This window comes from Lissotriton vulgaris, chromosome 6 (assembly GCF_964263255.1).
Source record: "Lissotriton vulgaris chromosome 6, aLisVul1.2, whole genome shotgun sequence".
In the NCBI taxonomy this organism is placed as follows: Eukaryota; Metazoa; Chordata; class Amphibia; order Caudata; family Salamandridae; genus Lissotriton; species Lissotriton vulgaris.
Window position 1 is genome coordinate 965162321 of NC_141694.1, and position 27377 is coordinate 965189697.

The 27377-nt window shown below is 42.3% G+C and overlaps 1 protein-coding gene across 1 annotated transcript in view; it reads right to left on the bottom strand.

Annotated features, from left to right (window-relative positions):
• LOC147708257 (enoyl-[acyl-carrier-protein] reductase, mitochondrial-like) overlaps window positions 1-27377 on the bottom strand; it is a 544978-nt gene that overhangs the window by 8108 nt on the left and 509493 nt on the right. The window contains exon 9 of the mRNA XM_086925328.1: window positions 20856-20928. Coding sequence (XP_086781454.1) covers window positions 20856-20928 — 73 coding nt within the window. The remainder of the gene's footprint in view (window positions 1-20855; window positions 20929-27377) is intronic.

Genomic DNA, 27377 nt, shown 5'->3' on the forward strand with positions numbered 1-27377 from the left:
GAAGAGGCTGGGCAGCAATTTCTAACAATCTGTCATGCCAGGTTGCCTGAATGAAATGCAATGGTGTGTTATGAGTTAATCTGCAAATGTAAAGGGTGCTTGGGAGTGATTCTGCCTTTAATTGCTTTGTGCTGGCAAAGAATTAGTTTTGTTTTGAGTCATGGTAGGAAGAGTTAACAACTGGGCTGTGAAGTGCATGTCTTTAATCATAATTTACACAGTGCTAAGTACCCTTGAAGAGGTGTTGAAGGGACAGTTATGAAAAAAAGAAAAGGCATCACTTATGCTCCGGTATTACTATAATGTACATTTTGGAAACTCCATTTTATCCTAAAATTGTTTGCACAGTTTGTAGCAGTGTATCTTATAATGTGTGTAATGCAAAAATAACATAATGTATTACATATTCACAGTGCTTTCAGTCACAGGCATTGACCTTGTAGCACTAAAAATACACAAGTCACTATTCTCCATTGTGCCAACCAAATTTATTTTTGTGGCTCTCTGGTTGCACACAGACCTCTGAAGTGCATTACTTAAGAAAGGTTTCATAATGTACTACAGTGCATTTCCCACTGAGTAACAGCTTTTTAAATTTTATTTTTCATTTAAGCTACCCATTATTTTATATGTAGCTACCTGATGGTGAAAGATCGGTGGCACAAGCGTCTCAATCATATTCTATGAGGCAACGAAATGTCACCCTGCGTGGCTTTACATGGCCTCATACATATGGAGTAAGACAAAGCAGAGCAAATCGCTGCCTTCCCTGAGTCTGTCAAGTAGGTGTTCCATGAGCATTGTGGTAGGTGTTTCTATGCAACATCCATGGATTTTGATACTACCCCAGAATTACAAAACCATGCAAACCTGGGGAAGCACCAAAACCACATGCCTCCCCACAGCAGGCGTAACGAGGAGAAATGTTTTCATTTCTACCCGTTTTTCCCCTCTTTTCATGTGTGTTGCATTCTGCAGCTCACATAGAAAGAGGAAAATGTTTCTGTGGATTGTTTTTGTGCAGAAAGGTGCCCCTTCCTGCACAAAACCAATCCTCCCTACATTGATGCTAGGCACCAATTTGTGCGTCAACGCAGGGGAAAAAGACAGGAATGCACCATATTTCATAAACAAGGTGCATTCCTGCACTTTTACATTGGCGTAGGCCAGCGCAGCAAAAAGACTTGCAGCGTTGCCCTAGGCCAATTCCTCATAAATTAGGCCCTTTGTTTTTAGCCACACCTTTAACAATGCTTCCACGCTCATTGACCTTTGGTGTGATAAACACTATTTAATATTATTTCCCACTATTTGATTTGCTATGAAAATTGGGGGCATTTATGGTTGTCTATAGTTGTCAATGATGAAGAGTACCAAGTTCTAGAAATCTTTGTCAGTAGCGTGTCCTTATGCCTAAAACATCTTTACAGGGAGGTCTTAGCATCAAAAGGTTTGAAGATCTTAGACATAAAGTATGTAACATACCTAATACATAACTGAAACACATACTGAATATGAAAATATATTCACATCCCAAGGTTAGACAACACCAGAAAACCAAATTTAGACATGATGAAAGGAAGACACAGAAAATCTTAAGGCGTGCGTGCAGTCAATACAATCAATCAATAAATCAGGGAATTGTGAAGTGTGCTACTCAGCTGTGAGGGTCTCAAGGCACTGCAGGGGCTGCAGGTCCGAGTCAGTCAAGAAGCCGGGTCTTGAGGCTCTTCCTGAACGTGTGCACAGTAGGGGCGCGTCTGATGTTGACCGGGAGCTTGTTCCAGGCCTTAGCCATGATGTAGGAGAAGGCTCCTCCACCTGATCTGGTTCTGTGTATGCGCTGGGTTTCTGTTAGGGTGAGGTCGGTGGAGTGGACGATTCTTTTTGGTATGTGGAAGGAGACTCTTTAGTTGAGGTATTTGCGTCCGGTGTTGTGGAGAGATGGGTGAGTAGCGTGAAGGTTACTCTGTTCTCGACGGGGAGCCAGTGGAGGTCTCGCAATTGTTGGATGATGTGCTCATGTCGTGGGATGCCGAGGACGAGTCTGGCTGAAGTGTTCTGGATGGTCTGGAGTTTGCATAGCAGGGATTTGTTGATTCTAACATAGAGAGCATTTCTGTAGTCCAGTCTGCTTGTTATGAGTGTGTGGGTGACGTCTTTCTGGCTTCGGGAGGGATCTACTTGAAGGTCTTGTGAAGGATGCAGAGGGTGTTGTAGCAGGTGGAGGCGACAGCGTTGATCTGGTGGGTCTGGTGAGGGACGAGTGAAGTATAATACCAAAGTTCCGGGCATGGTCTATGGGGGTGTGAGGGTTGCTGAGGGCAGTGGGCCACCAGGTGTTGTCCCAAGCTGAGGGGGTGGGTTCAAGGATGAGGACTCCGGTCTTCTTCGGGTTGAGCTTCAGACAGCTGCTGCTCATACAAGATGTGAAATTTTTCATTCCTTCCTGGAAGCTCAGTCTTGTGGCTTTGGGGTCATTCATGAGGGAGAGGATGACCTGGGTGTCGTCGGTGTGGGATACTTTGCTGAGTCCATGCTGTCTGATAATGGTGGCGAGGGGAGCCATGTAGATGGTGAGGAGCGTGGGACTCACTAATGATCCTTGGGGTACTCCACAGTTGATCTCTGTGGGTTCGGAGAGGAAAGGTGGGAGTCTGAACCTTTGGGTTCTGCTGGCGAGGAAGGAGTGGAGCCAGTGGATGGCAGTTCCCTGTATGCCAACGTCATGGAGTCTGGCTGCGAGAGTGCGGTGGGAGATGGTGTTGAAGGCTACGCAGAGGTCTACTAGGATAAGGGCTGTGGTGTGGCCTTGGTGCAGGAGCATGCAGATGTCATCTGTGGCAGCAAGGAGGGCGGTCTCGGTACGGTGGTTACTGCAGAATCCAGACTGAGAAGAGTCGAGGATGGCATTCTCTTCGATGAAGTTTGTCAGCTGGCATTGACAATCTTCTCTGTACTTTGGCTGTGAAGGGAAGGAGAGAGATAGGTAGGTAGTTTTTCAGATCCGTTGGGTCTGCAGAGCGTTTCTTAAGGAAGGGCTTGACTTCTGCGCATTTCCAGATTGCCAGATACAAATGTGGCATTGATGGTGCATTGCAGTTCGGGTGCTATGTTGGCGGCGGAAGATGTGGAAGATGTGCGACAAGCAGGGGTCGTGGGGTCGTGGTGGTCTCTTCGGTGGTGACCAGGGTCTATGTGGTGATGGTGGGCTGGCTGTCGTTTCTGGAGGAAAGGGTGGTTCCTAGAGTCCGTTCGCTGAAGTTGTCGTAGAGAGCCTTGTTTTCAGGTAGAAGTAGTAGCCTGGCTTGTTGCAGAGGTCTGTGGCTTCCCTGGGAGGTTTGGTGAACTGCTGGATGATGCTGAACAGTTCCTTCGAGTTGTTGGAGTTGGTGAGGATTTTGTACCAGATGAAGGTCCTTTTGGTGGATCTTATGAGTTGATGCAATTCTGTCATGGCGTTCTTGTAGGTGGTCGGTTCTTCAGTGGCTTTGCTGTTCCTCCATCGTTTTTCAAGACATCTGCAGGTGCGTCTGGATTCTTGGAGGTCAGTTGTCAGCTGGGGTTGCAAAGGGGTGCAAGCTTGTCTGCGCAGTTGGTGATCCATCGGTGTAGTTCCTTGGCTGCAGAGTTGGCGTCAGTCGAGGCGTGGGGTCATGGATGAAGGAGGAGTTGAGGTGCTCCTCTGTGACCTTGCTCCAGTTCCTTTCTGGTAGACGTGGAGTGGGCTTGTGAGCGGTGGCAGTGGTGAAAGTGAAGTGTACGCAGTGGTGGTCTGTCCAGAGGGGCTACGTGGTGTGGATGAAGCAGATGTTGTTCCCTCCTGTGAGCATGGGGTCGTGGGTGTGTCCTGCCTTGTGAGTGGGGGTGGTGACAAGTTGTTTCAATCATACAGGATTTAGTGAGTGAGTATGTTTTGTCTCTTTTTAAAAAGATCACATTGTTAAAAGAGAGAGGCCTTACGATCTCACAATGTGAAGTGCACTTTAAAAGATGAAACAGACCGGATACCTCATGCTGTAGCGAATGTCTCATTCACATACCTGGATTAATCCAAATGTGCAGGGATAGCCCAGAAGAAAGAAAAGTATTTATAACTTCATGGTATTCTTACCATATGATTGTATAAGCCACTCGAGAAAAAACAAGATTTCTCTTCAACAGATGGTCAGGCTTATTTATATTCTACAAAAATCCAAGGTTAATAATTATAATTGATTTTTATTAGCTATATACGTAGTAAATGTACTTCTCAATACATTTTATCAATATCAAGAGTTACACACCTTTCACAATTGGTACAGGTTGTCCTACCCAGTTTTTCAGTGTTTCCAAAATTCAAAGATATAGGCAGAGTATAGGCCATACACATGTCCTCACTTTCCCAAAAACAGATTGCTTCCGTATAGAAGAAAAGGGGAAGTAAAAAAAAAAAAATCTTCCATAAAAGCTTAAATACACTGCATGCTGCGGTGCCTACAGTATAACACTGGTGATATATAACATACACCAATATCACAAAATATAGGAGTTACACATTAGGTTGTCATTTATCCTGGCTTTTCTCATTGGTTTACGTTGATAGTAATAGATCACTCCGGTGATATTAGGATCAGTGAATAAATGTCTGATACCCTGTATGAGTCCATACAATGAAGATCTAATCTAGGGAAAGATTGTTTTTGATTTGCCCTCTCCTTTTCTTCAATACAGAAGCAATCTGTTTTTGTTTGACTTACATGGGGGAAGTGAGGACACATGTATGGGCTTTACGCTGCCTATATCCTTGAATTTTGGAAACATTGAAAAACTGTGGTACAACAACCTGTAGTAATTGCGAAAGGTGTGTAATTCTTGAGCTTGATAACATTTATTGAGCTGTACATTTTCTATGTGTATAGCTGATAAATATCAATACTAATTATTGATCTTATATTTTTTGTAGAGTTCAAATAAGCCTGACTATCTGCTGAAGAGAAATCTTATTTCTTCTTGAGTGGTTTATACAACTTTATGGTAAGAATGCCATGAAGTCATAAATACTTTTCTTCCTTCTGGGCGAACCCAACACATTTGTATTAATCCAGGTATTTGAATGAGACATACCATACAGCATGAGGTACTCGGTCTGTTTTAAAGTGCACTTCACATTGTGATAGCATATGGCTCCTCTCTTTTAACCATGTGATCTATTTAAAACAAGACAAAACATGCTCACTCGCTAATTCCTGTATGATTGTATTGACTCCATGCATGCCTTGGGATTTTCTGTGTCTTCCTTTCATCTTGTCTAAATTAGTTTTTTGGTGTTTCTTAAACTTGGGATGTGAACATATTTTCATATTCTGTCATTGTTTTAGTTATGTATTATGTATGCTACATACTTTTTGTGGAGTTGCTCATGCATTTGCATTAGTGCTGGTGACTAACACTCACTGGATATTATGAAATTCTACCTAAATGTAATAGTTGGTTAAACCTGCCAACCCGGTTACTAGCCTTGCTTTGGTGGATAGAGATTCACATGTACATTTTAATAATGGTTTTTGATAATGAGACTGTACTGTTGTGTATAATGTGTCCTTTCGTATATGTCTTGTTTTGTAAATAGACTTATTATAGTGTCACATAGAACCTTATAAGGTTTTACATATGTGTGTTATCCTTCATATTTTCAGCCCTGATGAAGCCTTCTTTAAGGTGAAATGCATTGGCTGCACTAGTTTTGACAGAAAAATATATAAGAGAAAAATCAATATAAAGAAAAGTAACCAACACAACGACCAAGACCTGTAACTTGTATTCACTTCTTGAATTTGTTACATTAATGAATTGTTAGTGTTTGCCTCTCTATTTGTATATATAACATTTTTAGGCTTGGTCAATAGGCAGCTGATCATTGAGGTGGGCAACGTGCAGTCACAATATACTATGTAAGTCACAATTCAAAGTAGTGCTGATGTCTAATTCCTGGCTGCTTCCCGATCTTGTTTTATGTCCAGCTGTGGGTAAGAATTGTTTAAAATGTCAAAAATATAGTCATCTTGGTTCAGTATGTACAAATATTAAAGGTAACATTGTTTCAAGAGTTAGCGTTAGAAGTGTTGACAAATTTAAGTAAGAAATGTGTTCAAATATTGTTTTGACAGTGGATGAATCCATAAGTAGGACGAAAGCACCATTAGGAATAATCGAAATAGGAAAAATAGAGGTAAAAGTTATGGCAGATTCTGGCTCATCCATAACTATCATATCTGACAAAACATATTTTGAAAATTGGCCACATGTCAAATTACAGGTCACAGATGTAAATCCAAAAGCTTTTGGGTACATTGATATAAACATGTTCGGTTATTTTGAAGACACTTTAAGATTTTGAGGAAGATCCATCGAAACAAAACTTTATGTAGCTGAAAAAGGGAGGAATATCATAGGCTGGAAAAATTTGGGTTAGCTTGGAATTATTTTGAAACCAGGCTCACCAGAACCTATTGTTTTAGGTGAAATTCTGGTATTATATGTAAGCAAAGCAAATGAACAGAAACCTTGGAAAGAGTTTTAAATGACAATCAAGCAGTTTTTGCAGATCACATAAGATGTTTTAAAGGATTTGATCATGTTATCAAACTTAAGGACAATGCTATTCCGATAAAAGATAAAGTAAGGCTACTATCACTTTCAGTAAAAATTGAATTGAAGCTGTTACTAGACAAATTATGCAAAGAAGGAGTTATAGAACCCACTGATTCATCTTAATGGGTTTCCGCTATTGTCGGTATTAAAAAGAACAAGAAATATTAGGCTATGTGCTGACTTGAGATCACTGAATACATTTATAGTAACAGACTTTCACCCCCTTCCCAAGATACAAGAAATGTTGGCTGCCACGTCCGGTTCAAAATTGTATTAATTAATCAATCTCAAGTCAGCATATCACTAAGTAAAGTTATCTACTGAATCAAGAGACTATACAACTTTTGTAACTCGTTTTGGAGCTTTGAGGTATGTGAGATTAACTTCTGGGCTGGCTTCGGCCACCATCATTTTTCAAAAGTTAATGGATGTCATTTTCAAAGATGTGAGAGGGGTTGAGCAATTTCAAGATGATATACTTGTACATGCAGGTACCATTCAGGAACATAATGAAATTTGAAATACAGTACTATTCATTAAAAAAAATAAAACAGTTGCAACTGTTTAGAAGGGTAAATGCAGCAAATTTTTACAAAATTAAATTGAGTATTTAGGACATATGTTGACTCCTGATAAAATCAAAGCCCAAAGAAGACTTTGTTATGGCAATTAGTGATGCACCCACATTTACAGAGAAAGAGGCACTCAAGTCATTTATTAGCCTACGTGAACATAATTAATGATTTACCAGTGGTTGCGCTGACAAGGTTGGAACAATGCGTAAATTGTTATGAAAAGTATTAAAATTCAAGTGGGGAATGGAGCAAGATGATGCCTTTCAGGTGACAAAAAGATCTTTTGTGGCTGCACCAGCTTTGCATCCTTATGGCTCAGACGGGAAAACATTGTCACTGTGGATGCAAGTGCAGTTGGCATAGGAGCTGTATTTACACAAAAAGTTGGACAGGAATACACAGTTGCATTAAAATCCAGGAGAAAAAATGCTGAGTTCTACAGCACAAAAGAGAGAAACGTTGGCTTGTGTATGAGCTGTGGAAACATTTAAAATGTACCTTAAGGGAAAGGCATTTGATTTTGTCAGAGATCATAAGCCCTTAATATATATGATGCATAGATTGCTGCAGTAGAGGTAGTGGAAAGGCTTCTTCTAGAGTAGTTCAATAAATGACAGGAATTTAGTTTTCAAATCAAACACATTCCGGGTGGACTTGACTGTCAGCTGACTGCTTGTCCAGGCTTCCTGTCACTGATCAAGCAGATGATTGCTTAGAAGACATGGATTGTGTGGTAGATCCCATTGAATCAACTTCACTTACTGATGATGCAATTTCAGATAACAAATGGATAGGAGTGCTGAATGACGATAACGTTTTACAAAAAGTAATGGAGTACATGACAGATAAATGGCCACCATTAAGAAACTTAGGCAAAATGTAACGGACTGTCAAGAGTTAGCTGAAGAGTTAACCATAGAAAATGGTATGTTGTTAAGCCGTGATTTGTTTGTTCCACCACATCAACTAAGGAAGAAATTAATTGATTTGGCTCACAAGGGACATCCTTGTACCACTGCGTCAAAAAAACTTCTATGCAGTTATTACTGGATGCAGATGGTAATTTGTACATGGATATGTGTGTACAGTGTTTAAATTCGGTTACACATTTGAAAACCAATAAAAATTAGTTGTAAATGGTTACCATTCCTGATGCACCATGCTCTAAGATTTCCGTAGATTTTTCAGGCCCTTATACCATTTTAGAGACCAGGGGCCCCATTAGGATGACGGGCGGACTTAGTCCGCCCGCCACCCTAACGGTAAACGGGACCGCCCGCCATGAGGGCGGAGGTCTTGTGGGGGCAATTAGTATGCGCCCGCCACAGTGGCGGGCGCATCTTGCATTCCTGTCATTGTGGCGGGCGGTGCACTCAGCACCGCCCACCACAATGCCAGGAAGGCATGTTGTGCACTTCCATGCACAACATGGCAGGCACCGCGTGGTGCCTGCCATGTTGTGCATGGAACTGCTGGGGGGTACCATAGGTACCCCCCATGTGCACCCACCACCACCCAGAGTCCCTGGGGGCCCGCAACAGGCCCACAATGTCTAACATTGCATGCCTTTCCGTGGCGGCATTGCTGCCACAGAAAGTCATGTCCCCGCCTGCATAGTAATATGGATGGCACCATATTAAACCCTTTTTCGCCCGGTCAACTCATTGACCTGGCGGAAATGCAGCAGATGGTCTTTCCGTCCGCCGCGGTCCCCCCCGCCATAGTAATATGGTGGGGGGAATTGGGTGGCGGGCGGGGTAGGATCACGGGTGGATCTCCACTGCCATGCGGGCGGTGACGATCCGCCCATGATCCTAATGGGCCCCCAAGTGTAGATATCGTGTTGTTTTAACTGATTACTATAGTAAATGGATTAATTACGATTTCCTACCAAATATTTCCACAGAACTGGTTATTGATTTTTTTAGAATTGTGCAATTGAAGGTCAGCCTGATATTTTAGTTTCTGACAATGGTACACAACTTGTTTAAATCAAAGTGACAAACTATTTAAAGGACCAAGGAATTAAACTAGAGAAAACACCTTTATAGTCTCCATCTTAAAACGGACAGGTGGATTGTGTTAATAGATTTTTACAAGAAGTAGTCCAATTGGCTTCACATCTGTCAGTTTATACATTTTACTTGACAAAGTTAACAGTTACAACAAGACTAAAAATGATGTAGCAGGTTTCACACCTTTCTTTTTAATGAGAGGAAGGAAAGAAAATATTATGCTCACACCAAAGTTTGGATCGGAGTTTAAAACTGTAAAACATGTTGAAAACATTGATAGTAATTTCTAGGTCCAACAGAAAATTGTAGATAAACACAAGTTAGAGTTAGCATAATGAAATTCATACAGCAAAAAATAAAATGATTAAAAAAGGTGACTGGGTTATTGTCAAGAAACCTAATTAAAATACAAAAAGGGGAATCAGCTGTCACTGCACCTTATTGTGTTGTTGAGGTTTCTAAGGGAGCAGTACATTTGAAAGATAATGGTTGGTGGAGTAAGAGCGATGTTGTAAAGTTGAAACCTGGTCAAAATGTAATTAAAAAAAATAATGACTCAATCTGTTTCTGAAAATGATCAATTTGTCAGGAACGACTTTGATCAAGGATCCACCACTATTGATTCCACTACTTGTGTTGGAGACAATGGAAACTGTGTTGGTAGAGCTAATAGAAGAAAAGAGATAAGTGTAACTGAAAAGTTTTGTAGCTTTTATGACAAACATGTTTAAACTAAGAATATTAATTCAGCCACTAGACCTTTGTATGTTGCTCAAGTAAATTACAGTTCTGGTGAAGATCTGATTTAACTTCTAATTATCGGTATTAGTTACAGAACAAAATCGATGAACCTTCCATGTCATCAGACAGAGTCTCAAAAGTACTTAAGAGATTTGAAGAGTATATTTTGCATAACTTTATCATTAAAGAAAGGGAGATGTTGTATATGTGTAAGTTTACAGAAGTTTGCTCGTAGTTCCTCTTAAGGTCATGCACCTTTGACAAGTTTGCCTGCACCATGATTTAAACTATTAAAACTTGCTAGCACTATGATGCACTATGTTAGAATGTTCTTTATGTATTTACGTGCTGTCATGTAACATCGAGATCAGATGATTTGTTGGGAACATGAAAACCTCTTGTTTTGCCAGGACCTGCATGGGCCTTTTATTTGTTGTAATGTTAATAAAGCCTTAATAACATTTTATTTGCATTGTGACATTTGTCATAACACTGTCCTTGCCTTCTCTGGGCAAGAACGAAGAGATAGAGTCCTTCCCCTTCCCTTCCCTGCCCAGCCCGTCCATCTCCATACTGCCACAAACAGCCACACCATTTCTAAAGGCCTGGGCTATTTCTGCCATCCTGGATGCATTTTTGAAATAAACAAGTTGGGAAACAAATTCGATTATATTAAAAAAGCAAGGGCACACAATGACCTGCCAATCCGGCCCACTTCGACCACAGCATATAACCATGTATTGAAATTTAGACTTCGCAGGATTGCTTCAATCTACATCAAAAAACAGATTCTTAAACAAAGGTGTTTTCACTCTTCAACTTAAAATAAGACTATGGACTCCAGTGTGGGCCAGTCTGCATTTTCCCACACAGTACGCAAGAAAAAAACTCTGGATCTGTTTCTAATAGGCCTGGGTGCACTTCGATATGCAGTTCCCACCCACATCATTAAGAGCTCATTCTGAACTCGCTTCTTGCAGCACAGCGTATACACCATTACAGACATACAAGCGCATGTAAGGATCCTTTTTCGGCCCAGCACCATTCAACTGATTGAACTCTTAGCATGTTCAATTTTCTTCAGTAACATTTGACTCTATGCCACTAACCTGCCTGAAAGCTGCTCGTGAGGAGGAGAAAACGCCGCTGCCTGTTCCCTGACAGGGGGAGAGTTGGAGGAGTGTTGCTGTTTGCGGGCCGCGCCGTGAATAGAAACGCGGCTGCCGCCTGCATCTTGCTGGGGGATTGCTGCCCCAAAAGGTCACCCGTGCCAGGAGATCCCCGCGGACCGCGCGCTGCCTGCCTACAACACCCAGCAGGCAGTGCGGTCTCGCGTGAGGTGACGGCCGGAAGCCCCGCCCCCTGGGACCTTGAAAATCGGCACCGCTGCAACGCGCAGCGGGACGTGCCACTAACCTGCCTGAAAGCTGCTCGTGAGGAGGAGAAAACGCCGCTGCCTGTTCCCTGACAGGGGGAGAGTTGGAGGAGTGTTGCTGTTTGCAGGCCGCGCCGTGAATAGAAACGCGGCTGCCGCCTGCATCTTGCTGGGGGATTGTTGCCCCAAAAGGTCACCCGTGCCAGGAGATCCCCGCGGACCGCGCGCTGCCTGCCTACAACACCCAGCAGGCAGTGCGGTCTCGCGTGAGGTGACGGCCGGAAGCCCCGCCCCCTGGGACCTTCAAAATCGGCACCGCTGCAACGCGCAGCGGGACGCGCGCGGGGCTCGCACGGGGCTAAGCCCGGGCAAAGGGCGGGCCCTCTACGGCCCTCATCGGCACGAGGAGGCAGGGGCAGGGCCCAACCCCCTGGACCACCAGAGACGCACCTACAAGTAAGACCTTGCTGTTGCATTGTTTGCGAACTGTGTGACGTCGATATGGCGACAAAAAAGAAACATGTTGCTCTGCCTGCTAACACCATGGATAATTATGTTGTGCAAACGGTGAAGAAAATTAACGAACAAAGGAGGGAATCACTTGGGCTAAGCCAGTCACCAGACTTGCGTAGGTTAAGCCCTACTTTGCCTCAGTCAGCAGAGGATAGCCCCTTCGTGCTGGTGGAAAATAGGGTCTCGCCAAACGTATCACCTAGGATTGAGACTGACAGCCAGCCACTGATTATGTTAGCATCTCCCGTTACTCTGGAGGTAGACTCTGACAACGTTACTGACTCAGACCCAGAAATTGTATCTGGTCCTGTGGAGGATGACCTACCATTAATTGAGCATACACCACGGCCGGTGCGCGCCTGTGTGAAGAACCAACGGAAACAGGGCGGACAAAGGCCAAGAGTAAAAAGAAAAAGAATATTATCCCCTGGCCCCTCTAAAGCTCCACAAAAGGCTGTAGGGGATGGGATTACAAGAAATAGAGGAGATGACGATATGTTTACTAAACTGCTTGAGGTTGTTGAGGGTAAACTTTTTGAAATTGTAAAACCTCTGATCTCCAAAATAGATAAATTACAGGCAGAAGTAAAACGACTTGGGGGTGTGCAAACAAAGCTGACTGAGGAAATAGGTAGTCTTAATACTCTATTATCAACAAGGGATACTACTGCAAGGGCTAATCAAGATGGGGAAGGGCCATCTGGTGTGACGACTAACGTAGTGCATATGCCTGCCCCGATAGTTAATCTTAATACTGCAACTACAGTAGAGTGTCCATTGATGGGAAATGCACCCCAAGCACAAGTCCATGAAACAGACCCCCTGCAGTTTATCGAGGAAGCCTCACCTGTCGTATTGGTGTTAGCAAATGTACCTTTGCCGGATGACGGTGTAACTGAGTCATCTAGCTCATTGAGTAGTAAGGCCCTTCACTGGCTCTCTGGTAACATGAGGTTAGCGCCTGGTGGGATACAGCAACTGGCGCATGATATCAAATCAGCCAAACGTGTTCGCTGGATAGGGAATCGCCCTAAAAGATTTAAAGGGGACTGTGTGGTGGTAACGTTTGCCCACCCTGACGTACTTCCTAATGTCCTAACACACATTCTCCCACCTCAGCGTAGAAGAGGCACGGTGGTGCCCCTAACATTAAAGTTCTTTTATGGGGAACAACAAAATGTAACTCTACCGAAAACACCAGCATTAGGGTGGGATAGTCACTTGAATATGCGTAATCGCTGGGCACTCCCCCTAGTACCAAGCACGCGACTACATAATAGGTATGATGCTCTGTCTGGTCTTAATAATTGCGATTGACAAGAGGTCAGACAAGAGCTTGCTGAAGGGGGTGTTGGATTTGATTTGCATCAGTCCCCAAATATTACTGCTACTTCTGTTAGTATACAGCCTAAACATGTGGGTCTACCCCGCAATACCTTAGCGGGGCCAACAACATCCCGCCTCATTGCCAGCTGGAATATTGCAGGACTAGCCTCTAAATTAGATGTATTGGGGTGGTTAGAACTTATTAGAACATTTGATATCATATGTTTTCAAGAGACCTGGTGCCTAAATTTTAAGGGCCTTGATGGCTTTGTAGCTTACGAGTTACCAGCAACGGCTACTACCTCAGGAAGGGCTAAAGGTGGTTTGTTAATCCTGACCTCAGTGAAAATGCGAATAAGGGTGAAGGAGCACATCACTGTGGGCAACAACTCCCAATTGTTGTGGCTAGTTGATGAGACACACAAAAACATTTTGTTGATTAATATGTATAATAATGTTTTTGATGCCAGTAGATACAAGGTTATTTTAGAATTAGACACCGCAATCAAACAATTGATGAAAGCTTCCAATACAGTTTTTGAGTTCATATATGTTGGAGATTTTAATATTTCTGTTTGTCCTCTCTCTAACCACAAGTTGTGTGGCATTCTGAATCGTGTTGGAGAGCCAGCTACGCATTTCCAACACAATACTTATGGAGATACTCTTAACTCCTTCCTACTAGATTACGATATGGAAATCCTAGAGATTGAACAGGATGGGAAGGGTGATAGTTTGCCAACTTTTGTGGGGAGAGGGGCAAACACTGTAATTGATTTTATTTGCATGTCTTCCGAATTAGCCCATTTTAGTTCTGATGTCAAGGTTGTTGATTACTTGGTTAGTGACCATAACTGTCTTGTTATCGAAACTAGGTTTTGGAAAGTTTGTACAATTCCAGATAGCAGCCCTATTATAAACATTGAGGTACATCGGTCGAACGGATTCAGGATAAGGTGGGTTGGAGATAGAGCAGAAGCAACTTCTAACTGCATTATCTCATACTGCTTAACCGATATCACATCAATTATTGATGAGAAACCTAACCTGGAGGCCTGCATTTCTTACTTTACGAAAATCAATGTTTTTATCAGTGGTAAGTTTACTAGGCTGACTGGAAATTTTAATAACAAAGCAAGGGGATGGTTTAACAATGCCTGCACTGTGGCACTGAAGTCACTGAAAAACGCACTATCCAATAAACCTAGAGACAAAACAGTCGTAGCTAAGCTTAGATCCGATTATAATCTGGCTCTTAAGCAAAGGAAAAATGAATTACGTGAGGAAGCTTGGGAGCGGCTGGATCTGGCGGCTACATCGAACAATTGTACCCTTTTCTGGGCAGTAGTAAATAGCCCCTTTTTAAAAGACGATAAACTCCCCGTGTTAACCTCCAACGTGGGTAAGGAGTCGTGGGTACAGCACTTCTCCGGTATTTTTAACTCTAACACGGTAACATTGCCGATTAGTTGCTCTTGGCCAGTACTTGATTTAGACATCACCTTGCAGGAGGTCCTAAGTTGTATTAGGGCTAGTAAGGGCGGCAAGGCCCAGGGACCCGATGGTGTTCCAGTTGACATGTACAAATTTGCACCTGAGACTTGGGGACCAGTACTGGTCAAAGTTTTTAATGCTGCTGTTCGCTATACTTTCCCGTGCACCTGGTCCGAATCCATAATAGTCCCGATTCATAAGAAAGGGGACCGAGGAAATGTTAAAAACTACCGGCCAATTTCATTGCTGGATTCGTCCATCAAGATCATGAGCCGTGTACTCCTCGTCCGATTAGAAGAGTGGGCTGAGTCTAATCAGATAATGACAGACTGTCAATATGGGTTCAGGAAAGGTAGAGGCTGCATTGAACAATGCTTAAACCTGGAGCTCCTGATAGGGAAATATACCCGAGCTAAAAACGGTTCGCTCTACCTATGTTTCGCTGACCTGAGCAGCGCTTTTGACCTGGTGGACCACGCTATATTATGGACTATATTGCTAGAAATGGGAGCACCTAGGGAAATTATATACTTTTTGGCCCGTCTATACGAGAGGCTTAGCTCGTGCGTCCGTTATGGGCCTTCGGGCGAATGCACAGATAAATTTAGGGTCAGGAGAGGTATTAGACAAGGGTGTGTTTTGGCCCCTTTGCTTTTCACTCTGTTTATTAATGAAATTGACTCAATCCTAAAGGAGGTACCAGCGGACGCCCCTAGAGTAAACACAAGTTCCATCCCCGTGTTACTGTATGCGGACGACGCTGTGTTGCTCTCCAGGACCCCTCGGGGCCTACAGCTTCTGATAGATAAATTTGTGGCCTTCATCGAAAAGAGAAAGCTGGTCATTAATAAGAGCAAGACCTATGTGATGGAGTGTGGTGCTAGTAAAGTTAAAACTAAAAAGCCCTATAGGTATCTCATCGATGGTCAAGAGGTGCAGTGCGTGGAAAATTTTTGCTACCTAGGGGTCAACTTTTCTAAAAACGGCCGCTGGGACACCGAGCATAAGGTGGTGCGTGACAAAATGGCCAGAAGTGCAAATGGAATATTTGCCTTTGCAAGTAAATTAGGTAACAGAAGACCTAAAGCTATGCTTAAGATTTTCCAAGCCAGGTGCCTATCTGCTGCCCTCTACGGGGCAGGTGTATGGGGAGTATCCAGGGCAGAATCCCTGCAGGTAGAAGAGAATACATTTTTGAAAAGATTATTGTGTCTCCCGACTTCTACTGCTAATAGTCTGGCTCATAAAGAATTAGGACTATGCCATCTAAATGATTTACTATTATTGAGACCTCTGATGTTGTGGCGTTCTGTTTGGATTAAAGACGAAGTTGCATTTAATAGGACCATTATTGAGGATTGCCTTCGTCTTGACTATTTTCTCAGAATCCCTTGGATCAAATACATTATTGAATCTTTTTCTAATGTGTTTGGGTTTGACGTTGCATCAGATCATTGTTCTGCTTCGGATCTCTCTAAAGAGAGTCTGAAATCAATTTACTTAAATCATTGTGCAGAAAGACGGGCCACGGATGATCTGAAGCTTTCCACCTGTGTACGTTATAACCATTTGAATGAATTTGTGGGCCTACATCCATACCTCACTCAGGTAACTAAAGGGCAACATAGGTTTGTCCTTACCAGGTTGAGGATGGGTACGGCCCATCTATTGGTTGCATTTCCTGAGATTAAAACACGCCCCACAGGTCCATGTCGGTGTGACAATATTTCTGAACAAAGCACAGAGCACTTTCTACTTACTTGTAACTTGTATAGCGAATGTCGTAAATTTTTTTTAAAACCTTTATTTATTAAATTCGGAGCCAGAACTGTTAATGCGGCAATGAAATAACTTTTTAATATGCATCATCCTGACATCTGTTTTTATACAGCTAGCTACTTACTCAGGGCCATCAGTTATAGGAAAAGCATGATTTTTTAATGTTTTTTATATAACATTTTATCTATTTTAAATCTTTTTAAGTGTCTTATCTGATTTCTTATATGTACTCCACTGTATTTTCTTTCTTAGTGATTGCGATTGTCTTGAACATTTTAGCATGTTTTCTGTATGTATGTACTTTTATGGACATGATTTACATGTTTCCGAATAAAGTTTATTAAAGTAAAGACTCTATGTTGTTTTTTAGAGCATTTCAGAATTTTTCAACCTTGATAATTGTAACAATTGGTGAGTTGATGCCGCTGCTATTTTAAAGTATATACATAGTATAACTCTCCTATTTTTGTCACTCATGTTCTTTTTTGAAGTATGCAGGGCATTTTGAGACAGCTCAAGTGATAATTTGGTGAGTTACACTAGATTTATACATATTTACTGTAACTCTTTGATGAAGAGCAGATTTTAAATACATGTGTTTGGTTCATCCCAAAGGTAGCTGTTGAGGATTACATAAAGTGACTGTAGGTGAATCTTTGTGCCTTTTCTTGGCCTCCTTTGGCATGTTTTGGCAGTGAGGAAATAACCCAAATATATTACATGATACACAGCTTCTTACACCGATGCACACCATCCTTTCGTAGTGTTTTTTTACAACACAGGATGTATCCATCTTCCTTGGTCGTGATGAAGATCTGCTTTTGTTAAATCACCCTTCCATGGGTCAAAACATCAACACTAAAATCTTTAAAAGATTTGTTGTTTTGATGTACGAGTAGGCAAAACTATGAATTTGACTATTTGCCATATGAATCACTATATGTATCCATTCTAACCAAACATGTTCATTATCTGTTTTGTATCTATTATGACACAACTACATTCACCTTCCACAAGCACTGTGCAGCTGCCCTTATTTTGTTTTTTGGAACACCTACCTTGCAAATATAAATATCTTGTGTGATGTTTGAAACAATATATGATGCACTAAAAGTGAAAAATGTGAAATTGGTGTGCTCTTTGGTTTTATTCATTGAGAAGTAGAGGATTTACTTAAGGATCTCCGCCAAGGGATCTTGGTTACGGTTTATTTAATAAATAAGATAGAACCACATTTGTGTATACTCATATTAGAAGTCCAACTTCTGAGGTATACCGGGTAACCCCAGTACTATACCATTGAGTAATAGATGGAGTAAAGGAGATGCCAGCAGCAGCAGAACACAATGTAACATGCATTAAAGCCCAAGAATGTGGATGTCAGCACAGGGCAGCAAAGACAAAGATACATATAAGTGTATTAATTGATTTAGACCTATTCAGAGGTCAACAATTTAAAATAAGTACAAAATGAATACAACATTATAAATATAACAGCGATATGTATAAATTCTTTTAAAAAAAGCAACAGAAAGGATTTAAAACATTTATGCAGATGGTAACAATCAAAATAATTTAGAGGGGAACTAATTAGAGCGAACAAATCATGAGTAGTAAATAGGTTGGGCCTCATTTATAAGAAATGACGCATCGCTGCGTGAAAGCAGTGATGCGTCACTTCTCAGTGCGCACTCCTTGCGACATTCCTGATGCGTCATATTTAATGTATGACATATCAAGTCGCAAGGAGTTACAGATACGTCAGTATTTCTGACGTATCTGTAAGCGCAAAAGTGACGCATTGCTGGAGTGTGTCACAAAAGTGACGCAACTCCAGCAATGCGTCCTTTCACATGGGGCAAGCCCCATGTGAAAGGGCCTGCGTCAGACTTACGCCTGCTGTGAGGCAGGCACAAGATTTTGACGCAACGGCGTCCTAAAAGTGACGCCGTGAAATCTCATAGATTTCACTGCATCACTTCTACGACCCTTCCTTGCGTCAATGCGCCCCCTTGCATACATTATACCTGGCACAGGTATAATGTGGCGCAGGGGTTTACAAAGTGACGCATCTACCTAGATGCGTCACTTTGTAAATATGGCGCAACGAGGCGCATTTTTTACATCACTGGTGCATCACAAAAAGTGACACACCGGCGGCGTAAAAGTGGCCCACAGCTCCATAAATGAGGCCCGTTGTATCTAAAACATATAGCTTTAAAAAGCAATGTCGAGCTTCTATCAAGGCTTTACTGGGGCAAATAAATAGAACATGGGCTATATCTTGTACTCCTCCATTGCACAGTTTGCATAATCCTGTCTTATCACTTGTATCGTCCCAGTATTTAATATAGGTGCTTAGAGGTATAATCCCTAGAAAAAATAACTGAGAACAATATGCAATATATAGGTCCAAACCTAGAAACGGGTCGTATTTTTTAAAAACAACTTCAAGTGTGCACGTAGCCAAGACTGCATTTAAAATGGTCTATAGCTGTCACAAGATTTTCATTAAAAGTATAGCTACTCATTCAAACCATGAATGTTTCATGCTTTAAAAGGGCTCGCAAAGAGTCTTCTTCCACATGCACTAGGTTGTTTGCCCATCTAATTATGTTGGCCAAGGCTCTTGTGTTGGCACTTGCTAATGATAGTTCTTGATGGAGTGCTTGTACCGGTGTAGCTTAGCTCATTGTGGTTATTATATGGAGTAATTTCCATTTGATCTTATTCAGGGTATACCATTTATTTATGGGAATATATTCTAATGCATACAAGAGAAATTTTAGCAAAATATATTTCAAGGAGTGAGTGGAAATGTCTCTTTCCAAAGGAAGAATAACATCTTTTTAGGGCACTTATGTGGGCTATAGCCTTGAATTCCAAGGTCTGGAGATGAGAATTGTTTTTGAGTGTCTGAGTGAATACCCTCCCCAGGTAAGTATAAGTCTTACGTACCTTTATCTGTTTACCACCTAATTTTTAGTCAAAAGGGATGTGATGTTTCCTTCCCCTAAATGGTGCTTCTTTTGTTTTGGAGATCTTTACTTTTATATAAATTACTTCAGTGTACCTATAGAGAGCATCTACATTATGTTGTAGACCGATCAATGTAAGGTCAAAAATGACAACATCCTCAGTGTACAGCAACGACAAAGAGGGAGACAGGCATAAACACCCATGGCAAAGCCAGAAAAATCCAGAGAATGCAAAGATTGACACAGAAAATGACTCTAAGATACCTCATGTAGGCACCAGCTGAAACAACCTGCAAACGGAGGCCATAGAGACATCAAGCACATCAGAAAACACTGGCTCGCATAAAGATGCGGTAATGGAGTTAGAAAGGTTAACCTGGAAGGAAGAAGCCCTACCCAGATAAGTAACATCCACAGAGAACAACTACCTGTCAAAGGAGTATCACGGGCAGAAGAAAAGCAAACCAGAGCCAGGTTGCAGAGAAAATAGGGAGGCAAAACGATAGTACCATAATACCCAAGGCTATGAAAACCAGCCAGAGGTTGCCAAGCTCAGCAGGTGGCACAAGATAAAAAAAGCCATATCGCAATCCCTGAACAACCAAAAGAAATGGGGGACGGCAGCCTAAACAGGAAAAGATGCAGCAGGACACAGCACCCACAAGTTCCAAATTCAGCAAAGGAGCACAAGGGAAAACCTAAACCCAGTCATTCCCTCAAAGTCCCTGCTTAGCCAAGACCCTGTTCCAAGCACAGCAGGGAGACATGGAAGGGTAGAGAAAATATAGAAACACAAGCCAGCAGCAAATTTAGAAGGCAGGCAGAGGCATTGAAGAGGACATGTATGAGTAGGCAGGGAGCATGAAGTATCCCAACAGCAGGTTAAGCCCCAGAAAAAAGGGGAGGGACAATATTTCACCCCAAGCAAAGGGACTTAGTGCTGCAAAGAGCAGGCACTCCCCAGCCCCTCTACCAGGTGAAAGCTAGATAAAATATGGACCACAACAAAACCATCACTTCACAGTCACCCAACAGGAAGGCAGCAGCAGTAACTGCAGAAATACAACAGCATGAGCCAGGGGGAATGGGAACTAAATTCACAAGGCCCAGAAGGCCAGAGAGCACAGGCTAAACCCAATCTCAGCCTACACCCCAGATGAGGGAGAAACTTTACAACCTCCAAAATCTGGAAATGGGTCCAAAGCAAACAACACAGAGCAGGCACCCTAGTGCCCCAAGTCCATCCGAGAGCATAGTGATGAAAGAAGAGACCTTGGGAAAATATTTTTTCGATCATATGTCCCTTAGAGAAAATGGGTAGTTGTTGCACGTGTTCTTTCTATACATTTTCCTTTTTTTCTGGTTAAAATGTAAACAATATGTCATATACAATAGTCATTTCATTTGAAGTAATACAGAATATTACCTTTCTTATTCTCCTTTTTCCATCGTGTCATCCAAAACCCACGAATTTTGATGTCATCAAATATTAGATGTTTCTAAGAGAAATGGCAAATTAAGGAGTCGTCATGACTTGATTTTATAATACTAATGTGATTTTTTAATCTGAAATAACTGAGTAATGAATTATTAAATGATAAAGTTTGAATTTCCTACTTTAATTAAATCTAATGATAAAAGGGCATAATTGTGCAGGCTTGTATCCTGTAAGTTCATGCTGAAAAATGTTGAAGTTTCATTTGCAAATTTTAGAATACGGTCACTGAATGGATCTAATTATTTCCATTACAAGCACTTTATCCTGAGCTGAGGGGACCTCAACACACTACAAGCTATTTTAATTACTGATACACTTGTGATCATATATTCTGAACAGTGGCACTTGAGGCAGCCAGATCTGGTGTTAAGGTCTTTGCACAGAAATGCGCCCCCTTCCATCAATCATAAAACTCTGCAAGATGGTGCCACCATGATTTTCCTGTTGGATCCTGGCAAGTTCTATAGAAGATCCTGACCGCTATTAGCGCGGACACAAACAGACACAGACCACCTCTCCCTTAAAGTTGCTTCAAACGAAGTTTACAGAAACGCCACACAATCGATCGTGCTAGCAGTGAAGATTTATTTTGTAGCAATCACAGAGCAAGTGCTCTCCTTGACGCGTTTCGCTCCGCAGGCGGAGCTTGATCACATGACGCGACAGGAGTAGGTGTTGCATTTCAAGTGTATTAAAAGCCCTAACAACCATAAAAAATGGATGAAAGGCAAAAGTAAGTGTAACGGCACAGTAGCATTCATGAAATGAAGTTGACAGATTATACAATTCATTTAACTAATAGATGTAGGACAACAATGTGAGCATAGTGCTCATATCTTGATCGTATTTCAATGACACAAGACAAAGTAATGCATAATGAGCGTAAGTGGCAAATGCCGATTTACCCTTAAATAATTCATAGCGTTATACAAAGATATCCATGTAGAATAAAGTGCAAGTGAAAAATGTTTTTTCCTTTTCCATTAGACCTGTGTACATACAATACCTCAAAACATAAACTGTATGTTGAAATAAAGTGCAAGTGCAGAATACAATAGAATATGAAGACAAATTACGCTAGAAGTTGTAAACTAAATAGAGTAAAATGCAAATGTGATCACTATAGCCTCATATTCCTAATGTCACTGAATTTTCAAAGAAGTAATAATGGCAGTCTACTACGTGCCTAATTCACTAAAGTGCTGGTGCTTAAGGGGTGAAAAAAAGACTCTTTAATAAAAAAGAGTATGTCTATGGCGGTTGCGCCCCCTACTAGGTAGCCTGGCAATTCTGTGCATCTTATATAACTAGATCTCAATATTTTAAGGACAAATTATTTAATTACAACAGCAATTTAACAAAAGGAAGTTTCACCACAAACCAAAGTAAGATGAATACAGTTATACACTAATATCTTATTTACAAAAAATTATGTAGTTCATCAATTACATTTAATCCATTTGGAGCTCGTGAATCTAACAGTAAGATGAAGTATGTTTCTTCTTGCCTGAGGAGTTTTTCACGATTGCCTCCCCGTCCGGGGTTGGGGACCGAGCCTAAAAGTGTGTAATGCTGGTCTTTGAGTTTATTATCATGGATAGCTTTGAAGTGGCGAGCCACTAGATAGTTGCTATCCGAGTTGACTATGGCTTGCACATGTTGCAGAATCCGTTGGTTTGCTGGCAACTTTGTGCTACCAATGTAAGATAAGTTGCAAGTGCAAGTAAATTTGTAAATGACAAACTCACTGCGACAAGTCAGATGTTCATTTATAGCATTGGTTTTTCACTAAATGCAGATTTGTAGTGTGTTCCATTTTTTGCAAAGGAACATGCACGGCATGAAGTGCACTTGTAAAAACCTGTTTTGGCCAGCCAGTTGGATTTGGGAGTCAACTCAGGCGGAGACTTATCCAGTGCATCCTTCATGGAGGGAGCCCTCCTGAAGGTAATAGCGGGTAGTTTGGGCAAAATCGGGCCTAAGATAACATCACTTAGAACAATAGGCCATTCAGAATGAATAATCCGTCTGATCTTACGTTCTTATGTACAGTAATTAGTGATGAGACGGACTGAACAGATAGAATTAGATTCTGGTATGGCCATATTGCTAGGGGTCAATAGTTCCTCTCTCGAGCGTAATGACGCCCTCGAGAGGGCACGATTTAAGAGTTCTAACTTGTAGCCGCGCTTCAAAAACCTCTGCACTGACTCTGCTAAGCACTGGTTGGATGTATCATGATCACTGCAGATTCTCCTGATGCGAATAAATTCGCCAAAAGGAATATTGTTTATGGTGTGGGACGGATGGAAACTACAGGCGTGGAGAATTGAGTTCCCAGACGTTGATTTCCTGTGTAACTTAGTGTGTAGCTGGCCCTGTTTCACATACATCTGTACATCTAAAAACTCAGCCGAGTTTGAAGTGATTGTGGCATTGAATTTTAAATTACGAGTGTTGATATTAATCTCATTCATAAACGTTTGGGCCTGATCCTGTGAGCCTCTCCAGGTGACAAATATGTCATCTTTGAAGCGCCAGTAGTGGACTAGATGAGAAAGCCAATGCCGGTGGGCTTTGTGTAGCACGTGCTCCTCCCACCAGCCAACATGTAAACATGAATAGCTGGGGGAGAAGCACGAGCCCATAGCCACACCTCTTTCTTGATGGTAGATATCTTTCTCAAACTGGAAATGGTTGTCAGTTAGACAGATTTTTATCATTTCCAGCAGCATTGCATTGTGTTCTCGCAGGACTGCATCTCATGTATCTAAAAAATACTTAGTGACCTCCAAACCATGAGAGTGATGAATGCTCGTATATAAAGATTCAATATCCATCACCAAAAAACAGAAATCAGAGCACCAATTAACCTTAAAAGTCTGTGGTGTCCTTAAGGTAAGAGGGGAGGGAGGTCATGTGTGGTTGGAGAAGAAAATCAACATATTTCGATAAGTTTTCATTAGTACTACCCCGTGCAGAAATGATAGGACGGCCAGGAACAGGGGTGATCAGTTTGGGGATTTTGGGAAGGAGATAAAAGACTGGGGTGATAGGATGTGGAACGCTTAGGAATTTAACCTCTTCTTTTGTGAGGAGTTCCTTTCTTTGCCAATGATGGATACTTTTTCGTGTTGATTCGTTGGTCTTCAACATATCAAACTTGGTGGTTTTGGTGTAACACGTGGGATCCCCCAATTGTCGTGCAGCTTCTTGTAAATAATCAGTTTTAGCCCACAAAACCGTGTTTCCACCCTTATCAGCGTTTTTAACAATCACAGAAGGATTGTCTTGTATTTTCTTTATTAGTGTCATGTACTGTTTGTTATTGTACTCTTGTTGTTTTTTTCTTCCCAAGGTAATCCTGTTTAGATTCTTTAGTTCAGTTCTTTAGTTCAGTGACAACTCTGTCACTGAAGACATCAACTGCGTCCTTAGGCATTTGGGGTAAAAAAGTTGATTTCCCACGAAAAGGACAGGACGCTGGTTTGTTCACTGTGATTACTTGACTCACTGTAGGTGTTGCTTGTGAGCTATCCTCGAGCTATCCTCATGTGCTAATGAGAGAAGAGATTGTAGGCCCCCAAAACTTTTTACTTGTAGTGAAGCAGTTTCTGAAATTCCTTCAGGGTTGGCACTGACTGTGTTGTCCTGCAGAGGATGGAGTTGAAAGTATGTCATAAGTTTAATTTTTCGGATAAACTTGAAAACGTCAATGCGTGCCTGAGTGTAACAGAAGTTATTAGGTGGACAGTATGGCAGACCTAATGTTAAAAGCTGCTCCTCTGCCTTTGATAGAACAAGGTCTGCGAAGTTAATTACAGTATTTTCCTGTTCCTCGGTTACTTGTTCCAGTTCCTGCGCGTGTTGCCTCTCATTGCGCCTCTCTTTGATATTGCGCCTCCTGATGCGGCGCTTTTGACTGCTGCTCTGCCTTGTAATTGTTGAGGATTGCGGGGGCGCAGAATGTACCTCCAGTCCTCGCTGACAAAATTCAATTCCTCCACGACAGAGAAATTTGTGAATTCGATTGGGTCCACACGTGCTCCTAACCGGCTATCATCTGACCCGCTGTAGGAAGCTAAAGACACATTGTCAGAATCAGTGGGATCAACGTTGGTGTTAGTGGATGGCCCAGCCATTGGCCCTGATATTTGTTGAATTGACATGGCCTTTCGTTTGTAAGAGTCATACTTCCTTGCGAAAGTAAAGATGCGACCGGTAGCATAGTCGCGTTGGTCGCGCGCACATTTTTGTATCTTGCGTTCTTGAATGGACTCTTCAAGTTTCGCCAAACGAATATCAATTTCCTTCCTGGTTTTATTGATTAGGTCAGTTTCACCGGTGGTTTCTAACAGACCATTGACCCGATCTATTTCAATCAGCAAAGCGTCTCTATCAGATTGGGCATACTTGATTAAGATGTGTAACATATTTTTAAAAGGCTTGTAAATTGTTGTCAGCCCATTCACACACATATATATATATATATATATTGCCAGTAGGTAGTTATAGTTAAAACCTAGTTTCCATAGGAAAGGCATTTTTTGATTTGCTAATAACTTTAGCGGTGTTTGAAGAATGTTCGCAAAATTCTTCAGAAAAAGGGTCTATCTAGGTCAGCTCCTATCCTGAAAGTTTGGGGGTGATATGTCAAGCGGGGGCTGAGAAAAAAGAGGGTCTCACAAAGTGTTTCTCCATGGTAATTTCCATAGGAAATTTTATTACAGGCTACAACCTGAACTGCTGAATGGAATTGCACAAAATTTGGCAAAAAGGTGGAGCTTGGATCAGAAAGCTACCTTTTATTTAAATGGTGTAAATCCGTTCAGTAGTTGATGAGAAATTCAAAAAATAAAGGCGAAAAAGTTAATTTCCCATAGGAAACTTTAGCCAAGGCTAGAGCCCGAACTGCTGAACTGAATTACACCAAATTTGGCAAACATGTAGTGCTTGATTCAGAAAGCAACTTTTTTTCAAATGGTGTAAATCCATTCAGTAGTTGCTGAGAAATTGAAAAAAAATAACAGTTTTGATATCTGGGGCAGTGGTGGGTTCGAGCACCCTCCTAACTACCAGCTTTTGCTGTGATTGGCTGCCACAACCACGAGCTTCACTGTGATCGGTTGCCAACACTCCAAACCAGAAAGTGTTGGCAGCCATCTTCTGACTTGGTAGAACAGAGTCACAAGAAAACAGCCAATAAAAGATTAAAAAATATGTAAAGGGGGCAGGGTAGAAACACCCTGACCCCCTAGGCCTTTTTTAAAACCTCTGAATGCACACTGAGTGCGCGAATCCAGCCAAATTGTTTTGAAAAAATTAAGTGGGGGCTCCCCCACTTCATTTAAATGAGCCCCCAGGGGCAATCCTATAATTATATTGTGGGGGTATGCAGGGCCTCCACAGCCCCGGGGACCGACACCTATCTGGGGCTATGTAAATTTGGTGCGGGAGCGCCATGTGCCCTCCCCCAGCCCTGGGGACCGCCACCTCCCTGGGGCTTGTTTTGTAATTATTGGGGGCCTCCGAAGCCCGCCAAGCCCCATAGATCGCCACCCCTGGGGCTTTAATTAAGTATACAGGGGGGCCTCATGTACTCCCCAAAGCCCCGGGGACCACCACCTCCCCGGGGCTTTGAAAATAGAGGGAGGGGGGCCGTGCGGTCCCCCTCCTGAAGCCCTTCATGGTCCTGGGGAGCGCCACCCCCAGGGCCGGCTCCAGCAATGTCCCACGGGGCCCACCCACGGGACATTGTTATTTACTATGACAGGGTGGAAGCACGCCTCCCGCCCTGTCGTAGCAAACCCTGGTTTGCTTCGTTGAAGCGAGAGGAGGAAAACCTGCTCCTCTTGCCCAAAACCAATGCTGGCCCCCGCAGGAGGCAGGGAGCCGGCTGGGACTGTGGGGGGATTGGGGCTCCCCCCATGGTCCCCAACAGAGAGGCTAGTCCCCGGGGGATGGGGTTCCGGGGCCAGTAGTGGCCTGGGAGATTGGCCACACGGCCCCCTCCCCTTTTTAAAAATAATACAATAAATATGGAGATGTTGGGCATGCTTCGGGGGTGGGGTCCCTGAGGCGAATGTACATTAATGAAAGTGAATACTTTTTTTCCCCAAAAAATTTGGAGTGGAGACCCTAGCTCGGCTTTCAGTGCCACCCCCTAATGTGAATGCGAAGGGTGTGCATTGCCTAGTGTGAACACGAAGGGTGTGCAGCTTTCAGCGCGGCCCCCTACTGTGAACACAATGGGTGCGTGGCTCTCTAGTATGAACGCAATGAGTGCTCGGCTCTCAGCGCAGCCCCTTAGTGTTAACATGATGGGTGCACAACTCCAAGCATAAATAATTTAACAACAAATTGTAAAGCTAGGCTATATTTTGGGTTACTAGGTGTCTCTAAAAAGAGCATTTGCTTTTATTTGGAGTTTGTTGTGGCTACATGTAAGTG